The sequence below is a fragment of the Drosophila kikkawai genome, chromosome X (assembly GCF_030179895.1).
Source record: "Drosophila kikkawai strain 14028-0561.14 chromosome X, DkikHiC1v2, whole genome shotgun sequence".
Taxonomy (NCBI): domain Eukaryota; kingdom Metazoa; phylum Arthropoda; class Insecta; order Diptera; family Drosophilidae; genus Drosophila; species Drosophila kikkawai.
In genome coordinates, this window is record NC_091733.1 from 1,319,665 (window position 1) to 1,340,586 (window position 20,922).

The 20,922-nt window shown below is 39.4% G+C and overlaps 1 protein-coding gene across 2 annotated transcripts in view; it reads right to left on the reverse strand.

Moving 5' to 3' along the window:
* Positions 1-20,922, reverse strand: part of kl-3 (dynein heavy chain 8, axonemal kl-3) — a 654,155-nt gene that overhangs the window by 412,516 nt on the left and 220,717 nt on the right. For both annotated transcript variants that reach the window (XM_070288691.1, XM_070288692.1), the window contains exons 6-7: positions 19,169-19,380; positions 18,599-19,115 (exon numbers count right to left, since the gene is read on the reverse strand). In XM_070288691.1, the coding sequence (XP_070144792.1) occupies positions 18,599-19,115; positions 19,169-19,380 (729 nt within the window). The remainder of the gene's footprint in view (positions 1-18,598; positions 19,116-19,168; positions 19,381-20,922) is intronic.

Consider the following 20,922-nt stretch of genomic DNA (forward strand, 5'->3'; position numbering starts at 1 on the left):
TTCCAGATTTAGGTCCTTCTCCATCTCGTCTGCCTTCAGGCTGTGAGCATCCTTATCCCCGAGGGTGGAGCTTTTTGAGGCGCAGGTATACGCTACCCATGCCCCACGCCATCTTCCCGTATCTGGGCTAGAGGATGCCCTCTCCCTCCTTGTTTATCTGAAGGACTGCACTTTGGCCCCCTCCTTGGGTGATGGGGCCGCAACGTGCGGAACCTTCCAGTCCGCGGTTGGTATATCCGGATTCTGGCGCTGCAGCAGCTTCAGCGCCCGGTCCGCTTAGATTGCGATGGGGAAAAGTACCTTCGCCTTTGGAGTGGATAGGATTAGCTCCCGATCCACCACCTCTAGCTTGGCTCCTTCCCACAGCGCCTCCAACTGGCAGGCCACTTACGTCAGCCATTTTCTCGTCGAGTCATCCATGCACTTCAGGATTTTGACCCCATTTGGCCACCCATCACCATCGAAGATGGGCATCTTCCACCGCGCCTCATTCATCGCTTCTGTTAATGAGTGCCCCGATCAAATGTTGTTGGGTCACCTCACTGACTTTTGCGGTCTTTTTGGGCTTTTTCGCCATTTGGGGAGGGTCTGCATCCTTAGGCCCGCGTTGCCGCTTGCTCCCCGGTGCGTCCATACAGGCGCTCTCGGCTGAGCGTTTCCTTTTGTTGGCAAGCGTTTCCTACACCTTATAGGCGAAGTGAAGCCTCTCCTCACCGATATTCTCCCCGGTCCAGGTAAGCCATACCTTCTCCTATGGGGATAGGATTGTTTTTTCCTGGAGCCGATTCTGGGCAGCTTTTTGCTGCGCCTTAGCCTTCATCCTCTCGCTTGACCTTTTTGGCCCGTCCCTGCGCTGGGAGCTGGTGCCTGGTTTCGGCGAGTGGAGAAGGCTTTCCTTCTTCTTTTTGGAGAGCTGCACGCTCTCAAGGGCCGAGTCTGTATCGGACCGCACGTGAGCGGCTTAACTTCTCCCTGCGTCGTTTTTTCGGCATTAGCATTGCAACTGACATGACCTGCTCCCGTCACATCAGAGGTGTAACCGCTGGAGACACGCAGAGAGGATCCTCCCCGTGCTCGCGTGGTGGTAGCAGTCACGCTTTCCACCGACGTTTGGGGTGACATCCCAGCACCGGTTTCTTCCTTTAAACCCTCCAGAATGGTGTTTTTCAGGGGTACCACCCACTTGCGTTTTATGCCTGCACCCAGGCACCTCTACCCATGGCTAACGGCTCACTTCCTTAGGCTTTTTAGGGCAGAAGGAGTTGAACCGTAGCCTTTGCGGACCTGGCAAGCGGCGATGCATTACCCGTGTCCGGGTTAGTACAGTGCTCATTGCGCAGCCGGCACCCTCGGGGAGGGTTCAGATGGAGAATTTTTGCCAGCCGAACCATGGAGGAGTTTGTAGACAAGTTTAAGCAATTGTTTCTGGGACTTGGCAGGCTGCCAATAAACAGTCCATCACTTTAAAAGAAGGTCCACAGCCTGTGCTGCATTATAAGAAAAGGTTTCCACAAAGTTTGTTAGAGGCATTGGAGCAAGAGTTGAAAGCTATGATAAAGAAAAATATAATCTCACCTGTAACGTACCCTACTAGCTGGGTGAATATTTTGAAAATAGTGAAAAAATCAAAAGGAAAACTTAGACTTTGTTAAGACCCCAAACCATTAAATAATGCAATTAAACCAGAACATTACTTGATGTCAACGATTGACGATTTTATGATACAGTTAGCACAAAAAAAAGGTTTACACTATTTTGGATCTGTCTCTTGGATTTTGGCAGATGGAATTGGATAAAGTTAGTTGTGATCTAACAACATTTATGAGCCCATTTGGCAGATTCAAGTTTAACCGTGTTCCTCTTGAATTAATTGCGCCCCTGAAATGTTTCAACGGAATATGGTGCAGATTTTTGATGACATTCCAAATGTAATAGGTTATTTTGATGACATAGGAATATAAGGGGAAAGTTTTGAGGAACATAATGAAACGTTAATAAAATTATTTCACGCGAGCCAAAGCGTATGGTGTTTTAATCTGGACAAAGTTTAGTTTTGGAAAAGGCAAGTGGAATTTATGGGTCATGTTCTATTAGAGGGTCTAATAAAACTACAAAGAATGCACTTGGAAGCGATTGAAAATATTAAAATGCCAGAAAACAAATCTGGAGAGCTACGTAATTTAGGACTTTTCAAATACCTAGCCAAGTTTATTTCAGACTTGTCCTCTAGAACTACAAAGCTGAGAAGCCTGACTAGGAATGGCCCCATTTAACTGGACTGCAGATCATCTGTTGAATATCCCATATACAAAAATAACATCTAGTATTATTTAAGTTATAAGATCTGGTATCTCTAAACAGTATTTTTGACTTTGTAATAGTCTGGTCTCTTTTGAATATCCTCCATCTCTTTTGCTGCGGTTTTTCTAGTGAGTGGTTGTGGTGTTGCGCTTGAAAAGAAGAAAACAATAAATCTAAATATATCCTATCAATCCATTTCTTTTCGTGAGTTTTTATTGTAGTTTTCAATAGGTTATGGGCCCAGGCTACGCCACGTTGTGAAATTCTTGTGAAATTGTAGAATTCTGTGTTACTTACACACATACACACATATATATAGCTGTATGTACGTTTTCGAAGAAAAATGGAAAAAGCAAAACGCAACATTAAGCCTTTCGACGGCGAAAAGTACTCGGTGTGGAAATTCAGAATAAGAGCCCTTTTCGCAGAATTAGATGGCATCGACGATTCCTGGAAAAAGGCAGAGCGTTGTGCAAAGAGCACTCTGATAGAACATCTTAGTGACTCTTTTCTCAACTTTGCGACGAGCGACAACACGGCGCGACAAATTCTCTGGAATTTGGACGCGATCTATGAGCGCAGGAGCCTCGCGTCACAGTTAGCGGTTAGAAAGAGATTGCTGTCGCTTAAGTTGCAGAGTGAGACAACACTATTGAGTCATTTAAATTTTTTCGATGAACTAATGAGTGAGTTGTTGGCTTCAGGAGCCAAAATCGAAGAAATGGACAAAGTATCGCACTTGCTTTTGACCTTACCATCGTCGTATAATGGGGTAATAACAGCTATTGAGACACTAGCTGAGAAAAATCTTACTTTAGCTTTTGTAAAGAACAGATTGCTAGATCACGAGATAAAAATTAAAAACGATAGCAAAGATACAAGTAGGAAAGTTATGAAAGCAACGGTGTATAATAAAAATAATTATAAAAATAAATCGTTTAAAAATACTAATACATTTAAAAATAATAATACTTTAACTCGCAAGCCATTCAAAGGAAAGTTTAACATTAAGTGCCATCACTGTGGCAAAGAAGGGCACATGAAAAAGGATTGTTATGCGTATAAAAGAATAATAAATGATAAAAATAAAGAAAATAACAAACAAGCACAAACAGCAACAACCCAACCCGGTTTCGCGTTTATGTTAAGTCGTTTAAATAAAAACATGTCCAAAACTGGCGATGAAACCGTTAAACTTATACTGGACTCCGGTGCTACAGACCATCTCGTAAATGACGAGAAACTATTCGCTGATTCCATCGACCTGGAGTTGCCAATAAAAATAGCTGTCGCCAAGCATGGCGAGTTTATTTTCGCAACGAAGCGTGGCATTGTCAGACTGCACAACGGAAATCAAATCACGGTTGAGGATGTGCTTTATTGCCAGGAGGTTGCAGAAAACCTAATTTCTGTCAAGCGACTGCAGGAGGCTGGTATGACTGTTATCTTTGGCAGTAACGGCGTAAAGATACGCAAAAGTGGCTTTGTTGTTGCTGAGAATTCAGGTACGTTCAATACACCAATTCTTGAATTTAAGGCTTATACATTAAATGTGAAAAGTAATAAAGTAATGTGAAAAGTAATGAAAAGTAAACGTTTATGGCATGAGAGATTAGGTCACATTAGTAAAGGAAAATTGCTAGAAATTAAATCAAATAATTTATTTAGTGACAATAATCTTTTAGATAATGTTTATCCAGTTGATGAGATATGTGAAGCATGCTTAAATGGTAAACAAACCAGATTGCGTTTTGAAAAACATAAAAATAAAGAATACATAAATAGACCCCTATTTGTAATCCACTCTGATGTATGCGGGCCAATAACTCCTGTTTCAATTAACGACAAAAATTATGATGTTATATTTGTAGATCAATATACACATTATTGTGTAACGTATTTAATGAAATACAAATCAGATGTTTTTGCAATGTTTAAAGATTTTGTAGCTAAAAGTGAGGCGCATTTCAACCTTAAAGTCGTTAATCTATATATAGACAATGGTAGGGAATATTTGTCCAGCGATATGCGTGAATATTACGTACAGAAAGGGATCAGTTACCATTTGACTGTCCCATATACACCGCAATTAAACGGTGTATCAGAGAGAATGATAAGAATAAATTAGATAAAAGCTACTGGGGTGAAGCTGTTCTGACAGCAACTTATTTAATTAATAGGACTCCGACTAGGGCACTTGAGGATAGTACAAAAACTCCATATGAAGCATGGCACAATAGAAAACCAGATTTAAAATATTTGAAAATATTTGGTTCTACAGTTCATATTAAAAACAGGAAATGAAAATTTGATGAAAAATCATGTAAAACTATTTTAGTTGGTTATGAACCAAATGGTTTAAAACTATGGGACTTAGATAATGAGAAGTTTATTGTCGCAAGAGACGTAATTGTAGACGAAACAAATATGATTAATTCAAGAGCTGTGAAAAGTGGATTGGAATTCCTGAATGAGAGTAAGGAAAGTGATTTGATTGATATCCTGAATGAGAGTAAGGAGTGTGATAATGTTAATATCCTGAATGAGAGTGTTCGGCTCGAGGGGGGGGAAATTCAATTTCCAATATTTCCAGATAGGCACAAAGGTTAATATAGAACACTCCCGCGCCGCAGTCAACGAAACCACCGTAGAAATCACCGAAATCGCGAGAAAATCACCACCAACGAAAAGAAGTAGTAGGCCGGGGGGGCGTGGTAATTTCAATGTATAAATTGGACCGCTTTATTGGAGTTCTAGTTAGGAATTAAAAATGTACAAGCTGGAGTGGGAGATCAAACAACTAGGAGAGCGGGAGCGGCCGCTCAGCGATGCGACGATCGGCCAGAGCCGAAGCATCCGCTAGAAGAGCGGGAGCGAGAGAGCGAGCTGAGGAGCTTTGAAGAAGCGGGAGCGCTTCGGAGTCGCGGGGGGCGGGAACATAAGCTCCTGACCTGAACATTCTCCCCCCCTTGCGAGGATACGCAGCAAAATATCAGAAGTCCTTCGCTCGAGAAAGTGTTGGAGTCGCTGAGCGGTCGTCGGCATGTAGAAGTGTGTGATGATCCTGTCCACACGACTGGCATCGGTCGTTACTACGGCAAGATCCTCCAGAATGGTGGTGGGCCAAGCAGTTGACGCAGTATTTCCTGTCGATGACTGCCTGGAGCCGTTTCTTCGCATCAAGCCGAAGAAAACGGTGGCACTTCCGAAGCGGATGGTTCCCTTGACAGACTCGGCATTGGTAGGATGAAATACCTCGGGAACGTCTGCCTTTGATGTCGTTGTATGGAACCCAGTAATTGAAGGAGTCGGCCGCATTGGTCACTCGTGTAGAGAATGACGAAATCCGTTGGATAGGTGGAGATATTTGTCGGGTGTCATCACGAGGAATCGGAACACTGGAAGATGAGTCGCTTGGATGCAACAAAGTGTGATGCCGACCGTGACAAGTAAGACAATTGTGGGCGCTTGTGCAATTACGGAGTGGATGACCGCTTGCAAAGCAATTTAAGCACAACTGCTTTTTCTGGATATAAGATGATCGATCGACTATCGTCATCTGAAGGAAGCATGGACACAAACGCACTGGATGGTTCTCTGCAGAACACAAATCGCATCTTTTGGACGTATGTAGAATCCTCGTACTAAAGGATTGTAGTACTCGTGGCGATGGGTTGGAAATTGTCGGTTTAGATGAACGAAAGTGTGTCACAGTAGGCTGGATAGAATCTATGGCTTCCAGAGTTCTATAGCGCTCTGTTAGGAATGAATCAAGTTCCGACCACGTAGGAATTTCGGTTTTTTGTTCGATGGATTGCTCCCATAATGAAAGCGTCAGCTTTGGAAGTTTTGTGGAGCACAAATAAACAAGGAGGCAATCCCAATTCTCAGTAGAAAGGCCGGAAATTCTCAGCGATGTTAGACAATTTTGGATTGTATTTTGCAGCTCCTTCAAGGCTGCCGAGGATTCGCGTTCAATGGACGCCATGTTAAATAATTTCTTAAGCTGATTGTTTACTAACGCGCGTTTGTTTTCAAAACGATCGTGAAGCGCTGACCACGCGGATTGGAAGCCATCATTAGTTAGCGGAGACTTCGTAACGATGGCGTGAGCTTCGCCGCTAGTTTTGGCGTTTAAGTGGAAAAGCTTTTCCACTGGAGTTAAGTTGGAATTGTTCACGTACATGGCCGTAAACAGATCACGAAATGTGGGCCAGCGCAGATAATCTCCGTCGAAGATTCCTGTATTGCATGGCGGAAGATCGCAGCCCCTCGAGAATGTCTCTGGTGGCGGAGCTGCTCTTGCCTGTGAATTGGAGACGGACACGCGGTCAATGTCTTCGCTCAGCTTGGAAGCACATCTTTCGTACACCGCATAATAGTGTTCGTATTTATTTTGAAGTAGCGGAAGATTTCCGCTACTTCCCTCTTGAAGAGCTGCTCTGGAAACGGTCTCATACTCCCGTTCAACCTTTTCCCATAAGGACTGGATCTGATCTCGACGGATCTTTAATGTGAATGAATTGGGCTTGGAAGTGGATGCCGCAAAAATCTGGTTTTCAAATTGGATGAGACGGTTGCTAGTTGCTATAAACTCAAGCATAGCAACATCTAGAGGGCCGTTGGCTCTGGATATCTCCCTCTTCTGACTTGCGTCTTGGGGAATTGACCTTTGTCCTTCTGACATATTTATATTCCTTAGGGAGTAGGCAGGAGTGACCAACTAAGTAGGTGAATGAAGCTGCTGGATTGAGCAGAATTTTCAAAATAAAGGATGTTCGCAAGAATATGCTGTAGAATTCGAATGGTAGAATTATTTGCTCCCAGTACCGTCAACAAAATCGAAGGAGTAGCAATGTGAGACGGTAAAATCGAAACAAATATGGATTGCAAGAATATGCCGTAGAATTCGAATGGTAGATGGTAGATGGTGGAATTAACCAATCTCAGAATTGCAAGTAAATAAACTGGAAAATATTTACTTGATGTAGAAGCGACGAGAATCGAAAATATATGTAGTGGAATCAATATTAATTGGAGCAAATGCGACGAGAATGGAAAATTTATTTGTAGTGGAGCCAATATTAATTGGAGCAAATGCGACGAGAATCGAAATTTATTTATATTTATAAATAATTGCGGAATGGAAATGCAGAGTTTTTATTATTTTCGTATTTAAAATAAATGCAGGAAGGATGTAGATTACGTAATTATGAGGATTGCGGATTGCGAGTAAAAAAAACTTTAACAATAATTGATTGATTAATTATTATTTAATTTAAAAAATATATTAATTGTAAAGAAAAAATAATTAAACCGGAATGGTGGGATTGGAACACCTGACACCTTTTTCCCAACACAATGTTCGTTGGGTTACGCTGCCGGCGATGTAAAGCTCTAGTGTATGCATATGTATGTAAGTAGAAAATTATATGTCGCGGCGGCAGCGGAACTATGCAAGGCGCAACAATGAAATGCACAAAAATACGGACACTGGTTTACAAATTTTTTGCAATATTTTATTCTTTATTTATTGTATTTTTTTGATTTTCTTGTTTTATATATTTTTTAAAAATGTTGTATGTAATGGATTTGTATATGTTCATATGGAGAAAATATAATATAAGTATGTATATGGATTTATATTATAGCACTGGATAGCTATTCGTAGGCAGCGGACTGTATTTTGATTGTTAATAAATTCTTTTTATTGGAATTTTTATTTTCTATTGTGCGACATAAAAATCAATATTTTTTATGTAAGCCGATGTATGGACATATGTATGAATTTGTGTTCTCATGTAGGAACCGTTTTGTACATTGATGTACGGATAAATGCCAATATGTAGAGGAAAGCGGACGAAAAGAATATGGCGACGTTTAAAACGGAGACGGATTGAAACAATTTGCCAATTTTATGAAGTGGAAAATAGGAAATGGAAAATTCCTCAACTGCCGTTGTCAGGAAAACTCGCTCTTGGAGTCGACACGGAAAATTAATCTTGCAGCAGAGTGACCGAAATTAATTGTTCGGACTACTGCTGAAGATCGGCAGCGAGGGGGGCGACGGAATACGGAGTACTTATCTTGGAAGCAGAGAAACGCCGAGAACTGCTGGTGAAGCGGAGTTGTAGAAAAAATCCGGAATCCAAAATCCAAAAACCAATAAAATCCGGAAATCCAAAAATCCACAAATCTGGCTCTGTAGGACCAAATGTTCGGCTCGAGGGGGGGGAAATTCAATTTCCAATATTTCCAGATAGGCACAAAGGTTAATATAGAACACTCCCGCGCCGCAGTCAACGAAACCACCGTAGAATTCACCGAAATCGCGAGAAAATCACCACCAACGAAAAGAAGTAGTAGGCCGGGGGGGCGTGGTAATTTCAATGTATAAATTGGACCGCTTTATTGGAGTTCTAGTTAGGAATTAAAAATGTACAAGCTGGAGTGGGAGATCAAACAACTAGGAGAGCGGGAGCGGCCGCTCAGCGATGCGACGATCGGCCAGAGCCGAAGCAACCGCTAGAAGAGCGGGAGCGAGAGAGCGAGCTGAGGAGCTTTGAAGAAGCGGGAGCGCTTCGGAGTCGCGGGGGGCGGGAACATAAGCTCCTGACCTGAACAGAGAGTAAGGAGTGTGATAATGTTAATATCCTGAATGAGAGTAAGGAGTGTGATAATGTTAATATCCTGAATGAGAGTAAGGAGTGTGATAATGTTAATATCCTGAATGAGAGTAAGGAGTGTGATAATATTAATATACTGAATGAGAGTAAGGAGTGTGATAATGTTAATATCCCGAATGAGAGTAAGGATAATGATACCGTTTGTAACCTGAATGAGAGTAAGGAGAAAGATAATATGAAAATCCTGAATGAGAGTAAGGAAAATAATAAAATAAATTTCCAGAATGACAGTATGGAGAAAAGATTTGACTCAAAACAGCTCAGTGAAAATATTGAATGTATTTCTAGAAGAAGTGATAGGCTAAAGAACAGGCAACAAATATCATACAAGGAAGATGAAATAGATTACAATAACTATATTTTAAATGCTCATACAATCTTTAGTGATGTTCCAAGTTCTTTTGAAGAAATACAAAGTAGGAGTGACAAATCTTTATGGGAGTCTACTATTAAAACCGAGTTGGATGCCCATGAATTTAATAATACCTGGTCAATTGTTAAGCGGCCTGAAAATATAAATATTGTTGATAGCAAATGGGTTTTTACTTTAAAGTCCGACGAATTTGGAAATCCAATAAGGCACAAAGCGAGATTGGTGGCGCGTGGATTCACGCAGAAGTATCTTGTAGATTATGAAGAAACATTTGCTCCTGTGGCTAGAATAGCCAGTTTCCGCTTTTTATTATCTATTTCAATTCAATATGATTTAAAAATACATCACATGGATGTAAAAAGTGCTTTTCTAAATGGAAAATTAAAAGAAGAAATCTATATGAAAGTGCCTCAGGGTGTATTGTGTAGTGCAAATAGTGTAATTTATGGTCTCAAACAAGCAGCAAGATGTTGGTTTGAGGTATTTGAGCAAGTACTAAAGGAGTGTGGTTTCGTAAATTCACCGGTAGATCGATGTATTTATGTCCTTGATAAGGGTGACGTAAGGAAGAACATATATTTACTTCTTTTTGTAGATGATTTAGTTATTTGCACAGCAGATATAGAAAAGATGAAATGTTTCAAATCATATTTAATGAACAAGTTCAGAATGACAGACTTGGAAGAAATTCGACATTTTATTGGAATAAGAATAGAAATCAAAGATGGAAAAATATTTTTAAGCCAAGCTGCTTACATTAAAAAGATTCTAAATAAGTTCAAAATGAGTGATTGCAAATCAGTCAGTACTCCACTAGCAAGCAAGCTTAATTATGAATTATTAAATTCTGATGAGTGGTATGATGCACCTTGTAGGAATTTAGTCGGATGTCTAATGTATGTAATATTATGTACACGTCCAGACTTGGCCACGGCTCTTAATATTTTAAGTCGATATATGAATAAAAATAATGCCGAATTATGGTTATGTTTAAAAAGGATTCTTAGATATCTAAAAGGGAATATAGATATAAAATTGGAATTTAAAAGGAATACAAGTTTTGAAAATATATTTGTCGGGTACGCAGACTCTGATTGGGGAGGCAATGAAATTGATAGGAAAAGTACAACTGGGTTTCTATTCAAAATGTTTAACCAAAACCTTATCTGTTGGAATACGAAAAGACAAAACTCAGTAGCTGCTTCGTCGACTGAAGCTGAATACATGGCCTTGTTCGAAGCTGTAAGGGAAGCCTTGTGGTTGAAGTCTTTATTAGAAAGTGTTCGTATCAAGTTTGAAAGACCTATAAAAATATATGAAGATAATCAGGGATGTATTAGTATAGCTAATAATCCCTCCTGCCATAAAAGATCCAAACATATTGATATTAAGTATCATTTTGCTAGAGAGCAAGTTGAAAATAACAATATTTGTATTGAGTATATTTCCACAGAGAACCAGCTTGCAGACATCTTTACCAAGCCGTTGCCAGCCGCAAGATTCAATCAACTGTGTAGCAAGATTGGACTATGTAACGCTTGTGGCAGGAAAAAAAGCTGGCAAAAGGAAAATTAGGTGTCGCCATCTACAGTTCGGTCCCCGCATTAAAGGCAGGGGCAGAAGAAGAAAGTAGGGGTGTAGCTTTCGCAGAGAAAGAGGCAACAGAGGCATCTGTCAGTTAGGGCCGATGACGTTGGACTCGCCAGAGAGAGAGCTATAGAGGTTCCCGAGCAGATCGAGGCGTCACCATAGTTCTTTTCCGATTTAGCGGTCCCAAAGCTAAGGTCATAAAAGCTAAAGAAAATCCCATATACCGACATATACATGCCACCAAAGTGTTAAGTGAAAAGGAGAAAAAAACTTAAACAAAAATCGGAAAAGAAGCCGAAAAGAAGCAGCGCTGAATCCAATTCCAGGGTAAGCGGCAAGTGCAGGGATTTAGTTTCAACAAAAAAAAGTGCAAGTGTTGTGTGGTTTTTTTTAATCCAGGTTTGGCGCTTAATGCCGAGCTAAATCGCCGGATTGAGGCCTTCATTGGAGCCCGTCCCTGCCGTAGAAGAAACAAAGGAGAGACCCGTATCCGCCAGCCAGAGTCGCCGACATCTGCATTGCTAAATTTTCCCGAAATTAACGTCGTCAAAAATTATACATGCAAATATACATGGAATTTTAGGGATTGATTTGCGTGAACGGCCACGGGCGAAGGAAAGAGAGTAGGGAACATATTATTTCTCTTAAAGGCATAGGGCGGATCTCTTAGAACGCTGCTGAATTTGGGTCCAGCTGTGAAGAGGTGGAGACAGCGGGAATGGACGAATAGGCAAGGGCTCTGATCAACAGTTCGCGATTTGCCTACATGGTCGGCGGGCGCGCATAGCGAAGTTTGGCGCGTCATCGTCGCTGCAAAGGAAAGAGGAGAAGGAGAAAAGAAACGGCGGTCCGTAAAAGGCCACGGAGAGATGCTGCCGACCGTCGCGACATTTTTTTAAAGTTTTTTTTAGTGTTAAAACTAAATTAGTGATTTCTTAGTTAATAAGTGAGCGTAATTTAGAAGAGCGTTGGCCATCATATTTTTTTTTGTGTCTTGCGGAAGAAAAGTGCGAGAAGGAGATGCCGAGAGGGCACAGTGGGCCAGCGTCAAATAGTGGGAAAAGAGTGCAGTGAATATTTTTTGCGTTTTTTTTTGTTTTTGTGTTTTCCACAGGAGCGGAACCCAACGGAAGCGCTTTCGTCGCGGGAAATCCGGAAAATTCTGGTGAGAGTAATAATTTGACAAATAAACGAAGCAGATGTAATTATTGGGCTCGAAATTGCGCGTCCTTAAATTTTTGATTCACGCCCCACTGTCCGTCGCGGCTGAAGCCTAGGCGCAGAAATTGGAGAACATAGAGCAGAATGAAATTTCAAGTTCAAGGGCAGCAGCTGATTTGATTTTGCTTTGCTGAGTCTGCGGAATTTTAACCCTTATGCAGGCAGTTAGTTTTTGACTGTGAAGAGGGAATTTCCCCTTTTGGTTCGCTCTAGTATGTTTTTATTTACGCTCTTGTTCGATCGTCGCTTTTTGTTCACAGACACATTTTAATTCGTATTTTATTCTTAAGTTTTGTTTATCGTTTCGATTTAGGCAATATCGTATTTTATAGGTTTTATTGTGTAATAATTAATGTTTGGCCCTGTTTTTAATATGTCTTGTAGATGTAAGAGCTTTTATTTAGAATGGTAATAATAAACTTTATAATGTGCTAGAAGCTGAGTTCTTTTGCCCATGGCTAGGATGACTCCCCCGCGAATATGAGTTAGCAACCTAAAGGGGCCGTCTGTGGATATAATGTTTGCGGATAAAGACGGCCAAGGCAGGGCGGGCAACAGGAGCCTTATCATCATCTGAGGTTCGGTTTGAAGATTGGGAGTAAGAGTCTGTCCGTTTTTTCTGTAGTGTACGAGACCCTTTTCTGCCCCCAAATCATTTCTTGTCGCAGCACGCAATTGTTGATAATTTCTAGGATGAGCGGAGGCAGAGGTGTGAGGACAAGATCACCACCCCCACGTAGCCGACAAGGAGCAGCTGGACAATTTCGCGTGCGTCCTCATTTACCTCTCGTTTACCACCAAGCCTCGTAGTTCGCTACAACTACAAGAAGACAAGAAGGCTGATTGATCTATTGGAATTTAACTTAAAAAGGCTACCAAAAATTCTCAAGACAAACAAAAAGGTTTAATTTAAAATTTTGTTTAACTTAAAAAGGGCAAAATGAAGTCAAGCCTCATAAATCAAACTGAAATCGAAAAATAATTTTAATTTAATGGAACCAACTGAGATTTAATTTAAAATATTGTTTAACTTTTATAAAGAACACAAAACCATAATGAAGTCAAATGAAATTTAAATAAAAAAAAAAAAATTGTATGTTTAAAAATGAAATTGAAATTGAATTCAAAATGTTATACTAAGAATTAAGTTAAGTAATGATCTGATCGGGTTTTACTGGGTTTTCCCGAATCCTTGCAGCGAATGCTGGATCATTTTTGTACTCCCCAGAAATGAACACACACCACATTAGGATATACTTATTGCTAATGTAACTAATGAAATATTTTTCTTTAATGTTATTTTTTAGGGGGCGTGTTTAATATCCCATATACAAAAATAACATCTAGTATTATTTAAGTTATAAGATCTGGTATCTCTAAACAATATTTTTGACTTTGTAATAGTCTGGTCTCTTTTGAATATCCTCCTTCTTTTTTGCTGCTGTTTTTCTAGTGAGTGGTTGTGGTGTTGCGCTTGAAAAGAATAAAACAATAAATCTAAATATATCCTATCAATCCTTTTCTTTTCGTAAGTTTTTATTGTAGTTTTCAATATCATCAAAATTAACTTGATGACCTGCTTAAAACTATAACGAGTGGTCCGATTTTAGCCGTTTATGACAGAGGTTAGCCCTAAAATACCCAAAAATGTCTGTTAAATATGAAAAAGATATGCTTGTAGTGGACTGGCTATCGCGAGCTCAACTACCGGTTGAAACAGAAATTCCAGAACTATCTGATGTTATATATATAGTAAGCAAAGCAGCCTGCCTATCGGAAGAAAACTATGATTGTTACATTAGAGTGTTGGGAAATGATGAAAACTATTCGAGAATCGTTGAGTTTGTTAAAATGTCTGGCCAATGTTTCATAAACTGAATAAGTTTTGCCAAAACAATTATAAATTCAAATCCGAATTACATTTAGAACACGGTCTCCTATTCTGTATTTTCAGATTAGTAATACCGACAAAATTACAAAAACAGATCCTAACGCATCCATGAGCTGTATTTAGGCATTAAAAAAACATTAGCTTGAGCACGAAAACTTTATTATTGGCCAAATATGACTGAACAAATTAATGAGTCTGTGAAATATTAGGTTGTTTGGTAATGGCATACCGGTTTTTACATTCAAATTTCGCACTTCGCTTGTGAAGTCAAATATAATCGTACATGGCAATGTTGTATCTCTTGAAAGGTATTGGTATCACCTTTAAAATGATATATAGATTGTTTACATGAGCTTCCACGTTAAAAAGATACAATCGATTGAAATGGAGTTCACAAACGCAGAAATTCGGGCAGTTTTAAAAATTTATTTCGCACAGGGAATTATCCATTATGAAGTGTTGCTCTATGGCCAAACCATCAATTCTGACCTCTACTGTGAACAACTAGAGAGATTGAAGATTGCACTTGAACAGAAGCGGCCAGCCATGGTGAATCGTAAGGGCGTTGTGTTCAATCATGACAACGCCAAGCCCCATACATCTTTGGTGACGCGTCACAAGCTACGGGAGCTTGGTTGGGAAGTGTTAATGCATCCACCTTATAGTCCGGACATTGCCCCAAGCGATTACCATCTGTTTTTGGCCATTCAAAATTTTTTCGATGGACAAAAATTGAGTTCAAGGAAGGATTGTGAAAATCGAATCGCTGAGTTTTTTGCCAGTAGGGACAAGGACTTCTTTAGGAGAAGCATATACAAGTTACCATCAAAATGGCAGATAATCATCGAAGACAATGGTACATAAAGCACTTAAATCGGACAATGCTAACTTTGTTAAAATCGTCGTCAAAAATCAATAAAGAAACCGGTATGTCATTACCAAACAACCTGATATATGAACAGCTTAGAAGAAACAATAAAAAAGAACCGTTGATAGATGATGAAACGCCAGAGTATACGTTCCATATTGCAGGGATGGATATATTCGAATTATGAGGGGAACATTTTTTTGTCAATCTTTAATGCCTATTCTAACATCTTAATTGTTGGTCAGCTTAATGGATAGTCAGTTGAGGATGTTGTTGGGGAATTGAAAACTTTTGATAGTTACGGTTACCCGTCGAAACTTAAAAGCGACAATAATCCTTTTAATTCATTCTTGTTTAGAAGCTTTGCAAAAAAAAAAATTCAATATGTTTCTGCAATTTTTAAGTCCTAGGTACCCTCAGAGCAACGGATTAGCAGAAAAAGGCGTGGCTATTACAAAAAATATCTTAAAACGTTGTTCTGAAGTAAAGGACTACCAGTACTGAATCCTTGAGTATAACTCTACTCCCGTAGCGAGTTTAGGTCTTGCTCCATGTGAACTCTTCCTTGGAAGGATGGGTAAGAGCTGTGCAGGAATCATATTGAGGAAAAAGAAATAGCAGAGAAGTTTATTAATGAAAAGTCCAAACTAAGAACGTATTTTGATATGCGCTCAAAAACTTTGCGTCCATTAAACATAGGTGATAGAGTTCAATCTAGGAAAACAGACAATAATTGGATATATGGAACTATTGAAAAAAGAGTAATTGAAAGATCTTATATAAGGTTGTCAAATGAAAGATCTTATATAAGGTTGTCAAAAAAGTCTTGCGGTATTTTCGCTAGGTGTCTTTGCAAGGGTGTAGTTCTGTTCACGCTAGAGCTTTTTGGAAAGAAATATTCACGCGCGAACACATGTTTGATTTATTGTTGTTTGTTTGTAATTGTTTCAACGTTTTCGTTCTAGTGCAGAGGTGGTCGAAGAGGCGACACGCTTCGGAAGGCCTGTCGATGAAAATTGCGATAAAATCGCAGAATTTGATCGAAAGAGACCGGCATTGTAGCAGCCGTAGCATCGGCCAAGAGCTGGGCATGAGTCATCAAACCGTTAAAAACTTTTGAAGCATGGACTCAAAAAGGAGCTCGATGTATGGGTGCCACACGACTTGACGCAAAAAACCATTTTTGACCGTATGAATGTATGCGAATCGCTTCTGAATCGTAAAAAAATCGACCCGTTTTTGAAGCGGATGGTGACTAGGAATGAAAAGTGGGTCACACTTACGACAACGTGAAGCGCAAACGGTCGTATTCGAAAAGCGGTGAAGCTGCCCAGACGGTGGCCAAGCCTGGATTGACGCCCAGGAAGGTTCTTCTGTGTGTTTGGTGGGATTGGCAGGGAATTATCCACTATAAGCTGCTCCCATATGACCAAACGCTCAATGCGGACCTGTAACGCCAACAACTGGACCACTTGAATACAGCACTCATCCAAAATAGGCCATCTTTGATCAACAGGGGCCAAATTGTCTTCCATCAGGACAACGCCAGGCAACACACATCTTTGGTGACGCGCCAGAAGCTCAGGGAGCTCGGATGGGAGGTTCTTTTGCATCCACCGTATAGTCCGGATCTCGCACCAAGTGATTAGCACCTATTTCTGTCCATGGCGAACGAGCTTGGTAGTCGGAAGTTGGACACAAGAGAGTCCTGTGAAAATTGGCTCTCCAAACTTTTTGCCAATAGGGAAGCGAGCTTCTGTAAGAGGGGCATTATGAAGTTTGCATCTCGTTGGGATCTCGTCATCGAACAAAACGGCGCATATTTGACTTAAATCGCATGTTATAACCAATTTTATGAACAATTGAAAATTCAATAAAAATACCGCAAGACTTTTTTGACAACCTTATATTATAAGGGATGATCTCAATAATTTCTTTAGAAGAAATAGAAAGCTAATGAAAAAAAAACCAAAAATACTGGTAGCAATGCATTTACGCATTTTAATTTTAGAGAAAATTAAGAAAATGAATCAGTTAGTGTAAAAGATAATGAATCTGTCAATTTAAGAGAAAATGAATCTTTTAATTTAAGAGAAAGCGAATCTGGTAATTTAGGTGAGAATGAAACTGAAAATGATAACGAGGAGACTGTAAACACATTTGAAGAACCAATAGCTGAAGAAACACTATATTGTGATCTTTGTCAAACCGATATGGTAAACACAGATGAAAACATAGACCCATTAAGTGAAAAAATAATTATAAATTAAAGTACTATGTCGACATGTATGCATTAGAAATACCGTACCTAAAAAAACTTCTTCCGTATTGACTGTGAATAAAGGCTGAACGTCTTTACTTTGAATGGCCTTATCAGGCTTATTACAGAATTCTTTGCTTATGTGCTTAAGGGCTTCACCTTCTGCGAAGCAGAAGAATTCTGTTAGAGGTTTGGATGATTTAGATGTGACGACGATGAATATTGACTTTTATTTTGGGGAGTTCTGTGAGATCCCCTTGGAGTTTTTGATACGGTTTTTTTTTTAGCTTTGTGGCTAACGCTAAGACTGCCAAAGTGGATGAAGTGTAAACTAATGGTAACTGTTGTTTTTGCTATTCCGTATACCCAATAATTACAAAGAAGTAATTATACTTTATGTTTTATGCTCAACAAGAACCGGGATGAGAAGAGACAGTGTGACCAGAACTTCTTATTCAAATAAAGGATAAAGTGAATACCGATAAATAATATTTTCGTACTCAGGAATAGGGGTATTCCAACAGAAACATTAAAAAAAAGTTTGTAACTTCATAGATTGAAGTAAAAGAAGTAAGCTCAAAGCCGAGGAGCGCCATAGAAACCAGAAACCAATAAAGGGTAGAAACAGTGCCGGCGCGTCGCGGCCGTACCGCACGAGCAAACCGTTCCCGTACCTGTGAAACCCCTCTACGTATTTCCAGTGTATATATGGTATTTGTCAATAAATTAATTTAAAAAAAAAATGTGTCTCCCATTTGCGAGTTCTATGCACGTAGTAAAAAAAAGGATGGTGGTGATTGTGCATAGCCTATCGACAGCTAAATGCGAACACAGTTTCGAACAAATGCCACTTATATCAGACCAAATGAAGAAGTCTGTGAAGAAAAATATTTCTGAGACTTCGGTTGAAGTGGTTTCTACCAAGAACCAATTCATGAGAATTATAACGAAAAGAAAGGACATGCCGTGATGATAACATGATTGTGTGGCTGTGACTAGCGTTAGACAATTTATCGGAGTGTAGTCTTATTTACGAGAATTCGTGCCTCGATACTCTGATATACTTTCTAACATCAAGCAAAAGATAATTTAACTGAAATTACGATTTACAGGAATTGAGAAAGAATGTTATCACTAAATTATCGATTGACGATTCACAATATCCGATAAAATTGCACACAAAGGCGAGCTCCTATGGATACGATTGAATTCAGTGTTGAGTTGTAATCCAACTTAACGTTCAGACCACGATTGTTGGCGAGCCTTGACTGCAAAAATGCTAAAACTTAAAAACTTCCAACATTTTTCTGTTTAGCTTTTAGACTCTGAGAAATGTCTGTTTTCAAATGGCAGCTTAATCGACTCGACAGGTGACCATAATCAAGAATATATAATAATAGTGACTTACTCAATATAATTGTCTCTAACTTTTTCCAATACAACCATTGCTTGGCGTACATCATCCAAATCATTAATGGGCTTTTCCAAAATGTTATTTTGTTCTGTAATAAACTCTATCATTTCATCAAGTTGCTTTTTGTATTGCACACTAAGCAATTGTCCTAAAAGAACTTTCCACTTTTTTGATTCCGAAACCAGCTTTTCAATGGTATTTCCCATTCGGACTTCAATAGGACCTATTATTCTTTTTGTACTCATAGTCTCTATTTTTTGAGTTATGTTATCATAATGTAAAAACATATCCCGTATATCCACTGTCAATGGATTTGTTAAAACGAAAGCATTTATAATTTCTTCGCGATCTTCAGACCACAAGTACTTATATTTTTCGAACATATCGCGCTGAAATTCTTCCATATCTGCTTTATAGCTAAGAAGTCCGTTGGCTAAATTCTGAACTGCTCGAATCACATCCTTATGTTCCACAACACATCGAAAATAACTTCTCTCATATTTATTTTCATCTTTAAATAAATGAACTTATTTATTATTTTTGGTATTAAAATATAATATTTACCAACTGTTATACGTCTATCCCTCCGCTCTTGAGTTTTAGCTTGTTTACCCCATGTTGAAACAAAATAGTTTATTTCTGTACAGCACAGAACAGCATTGTTAAAATCATTTTGCATTATATCTAAATTGGGTTGAATATAGCATCCATTATAGAAATCCATTTCCAGCTCTGTATATAATATAGGCTTCATTGGGTTTGTTCTCCAATTTGTCCTGTAATGAACATAAATAAAAATGTTACATCTCCTGAATGGTTACACAATTTAAGAATATTCTGATTAACGCAAAAGAATCCTAGTGTTAATGAGCCAGGCTATGATAAATGAAGATTTTCTTGTTACTATTTTTTATGTATTAATGTAAATTAAACATATGTACATAACCAATCAAAAGTATTTACACAACGAAAAATTTTTGATTAACATCCAACATTTATTTAGTAGTTGTTTTTGATGTTGTTGTTAATCAGTTTCCATGAAATGGTTCTTATCGCATAGCTTAATATATGCATAAGCAACCCATGAAAATGCAAAATGGGACAATATTTTAGGTTAGGTTTATCCGGACGGCCCTCGTGGGGCTACGCATAGGCCAATATGGCCAAGCTATCCGGGGAAATTCCTGGATCGATTTAGAAACTATTTATGCGGGTTTCGAGATCCTTGAAGCTCAAGGTGTTTTTCGCAAAGGCAAGGAGTTCACCTGGCTTCCACCTAGAGGCATCTTCTAGGGATGCCAGAACCGGAGAGCCTAGGTATCTCATTCTTGTCCTCGTTAGGGCCGGACATTTGCAAATGAGATTCATCACATTTCCGGCATTTATCGTTGTTGGTAATACCCACGGCATGAAGCCAAGTGCAGCAGTCAGAATACCCACCCTGTTAGAATACCCACTAACATTCTGCAGTCCTTCCGCGGAAGATGCAGAACGTAGTGCGTGAGTTTCTCGTTGCGCTCTTTGCACATTATTTTTTATATTCTGCAGGTTGCGAATTACTCCACCTGCTTTTGCGCTTGCGTCAGCCCGTCTCTCCAGCTCGCTCTGGAGCGTTCTTAGGGAGACAGGAACGATTTCTACTCTTTCACTCGCTATGCGTCGTCCGACGCCTTCCTTTGCAAGTCCGTCCGCGGTCTCGTTACCGTCTATGCCTTGGTGGCTGGGAGCTCAGTAGATCCTCAACACATTGAGGACTCCAGACGCATGAAGCGTCCATACTCCACTATATAGCGCGAACTAACGAAGTAAAAAGGGTCTTCGTTATATAAGGGGAATCGAATTTCATCGACCACCTCTTAAAAAAACCGTGCAGGCCTCAGGCTTTATTAACCATGCACGAAATATGTTCAGAGAACGAAAGTTTAGGGTCTAAGCGAACGCCTAAATCGTCAACAAGAGATATTCTATCAAGACACCATGCCTGAAAGTTATTAAGATCCGATTGCAGGTCTGACTGGCGAGAGCTGTCCTTATACTGCAAGCATAGTTTAACGTCATCAGCGTACATAATAGGGTTGTTGATTTTAAAAAAAATATCGTATTGATGATATTTGATGTTAAAAAATATCACTCGATGATATTTGAAAATATAATATAAAATATCGATAAATCGATTTTATTTTATATTTTTTGAAATTAAGCAAAACTTGGATAAGGATTTCTTGTTTCTGAAAATTTGGGTAAATTTCGAGCCTAAAAATCGTTATATTTGATTTTATCAACCATTAAGAGCAAATAAGGGCCATTTGAGACATAAT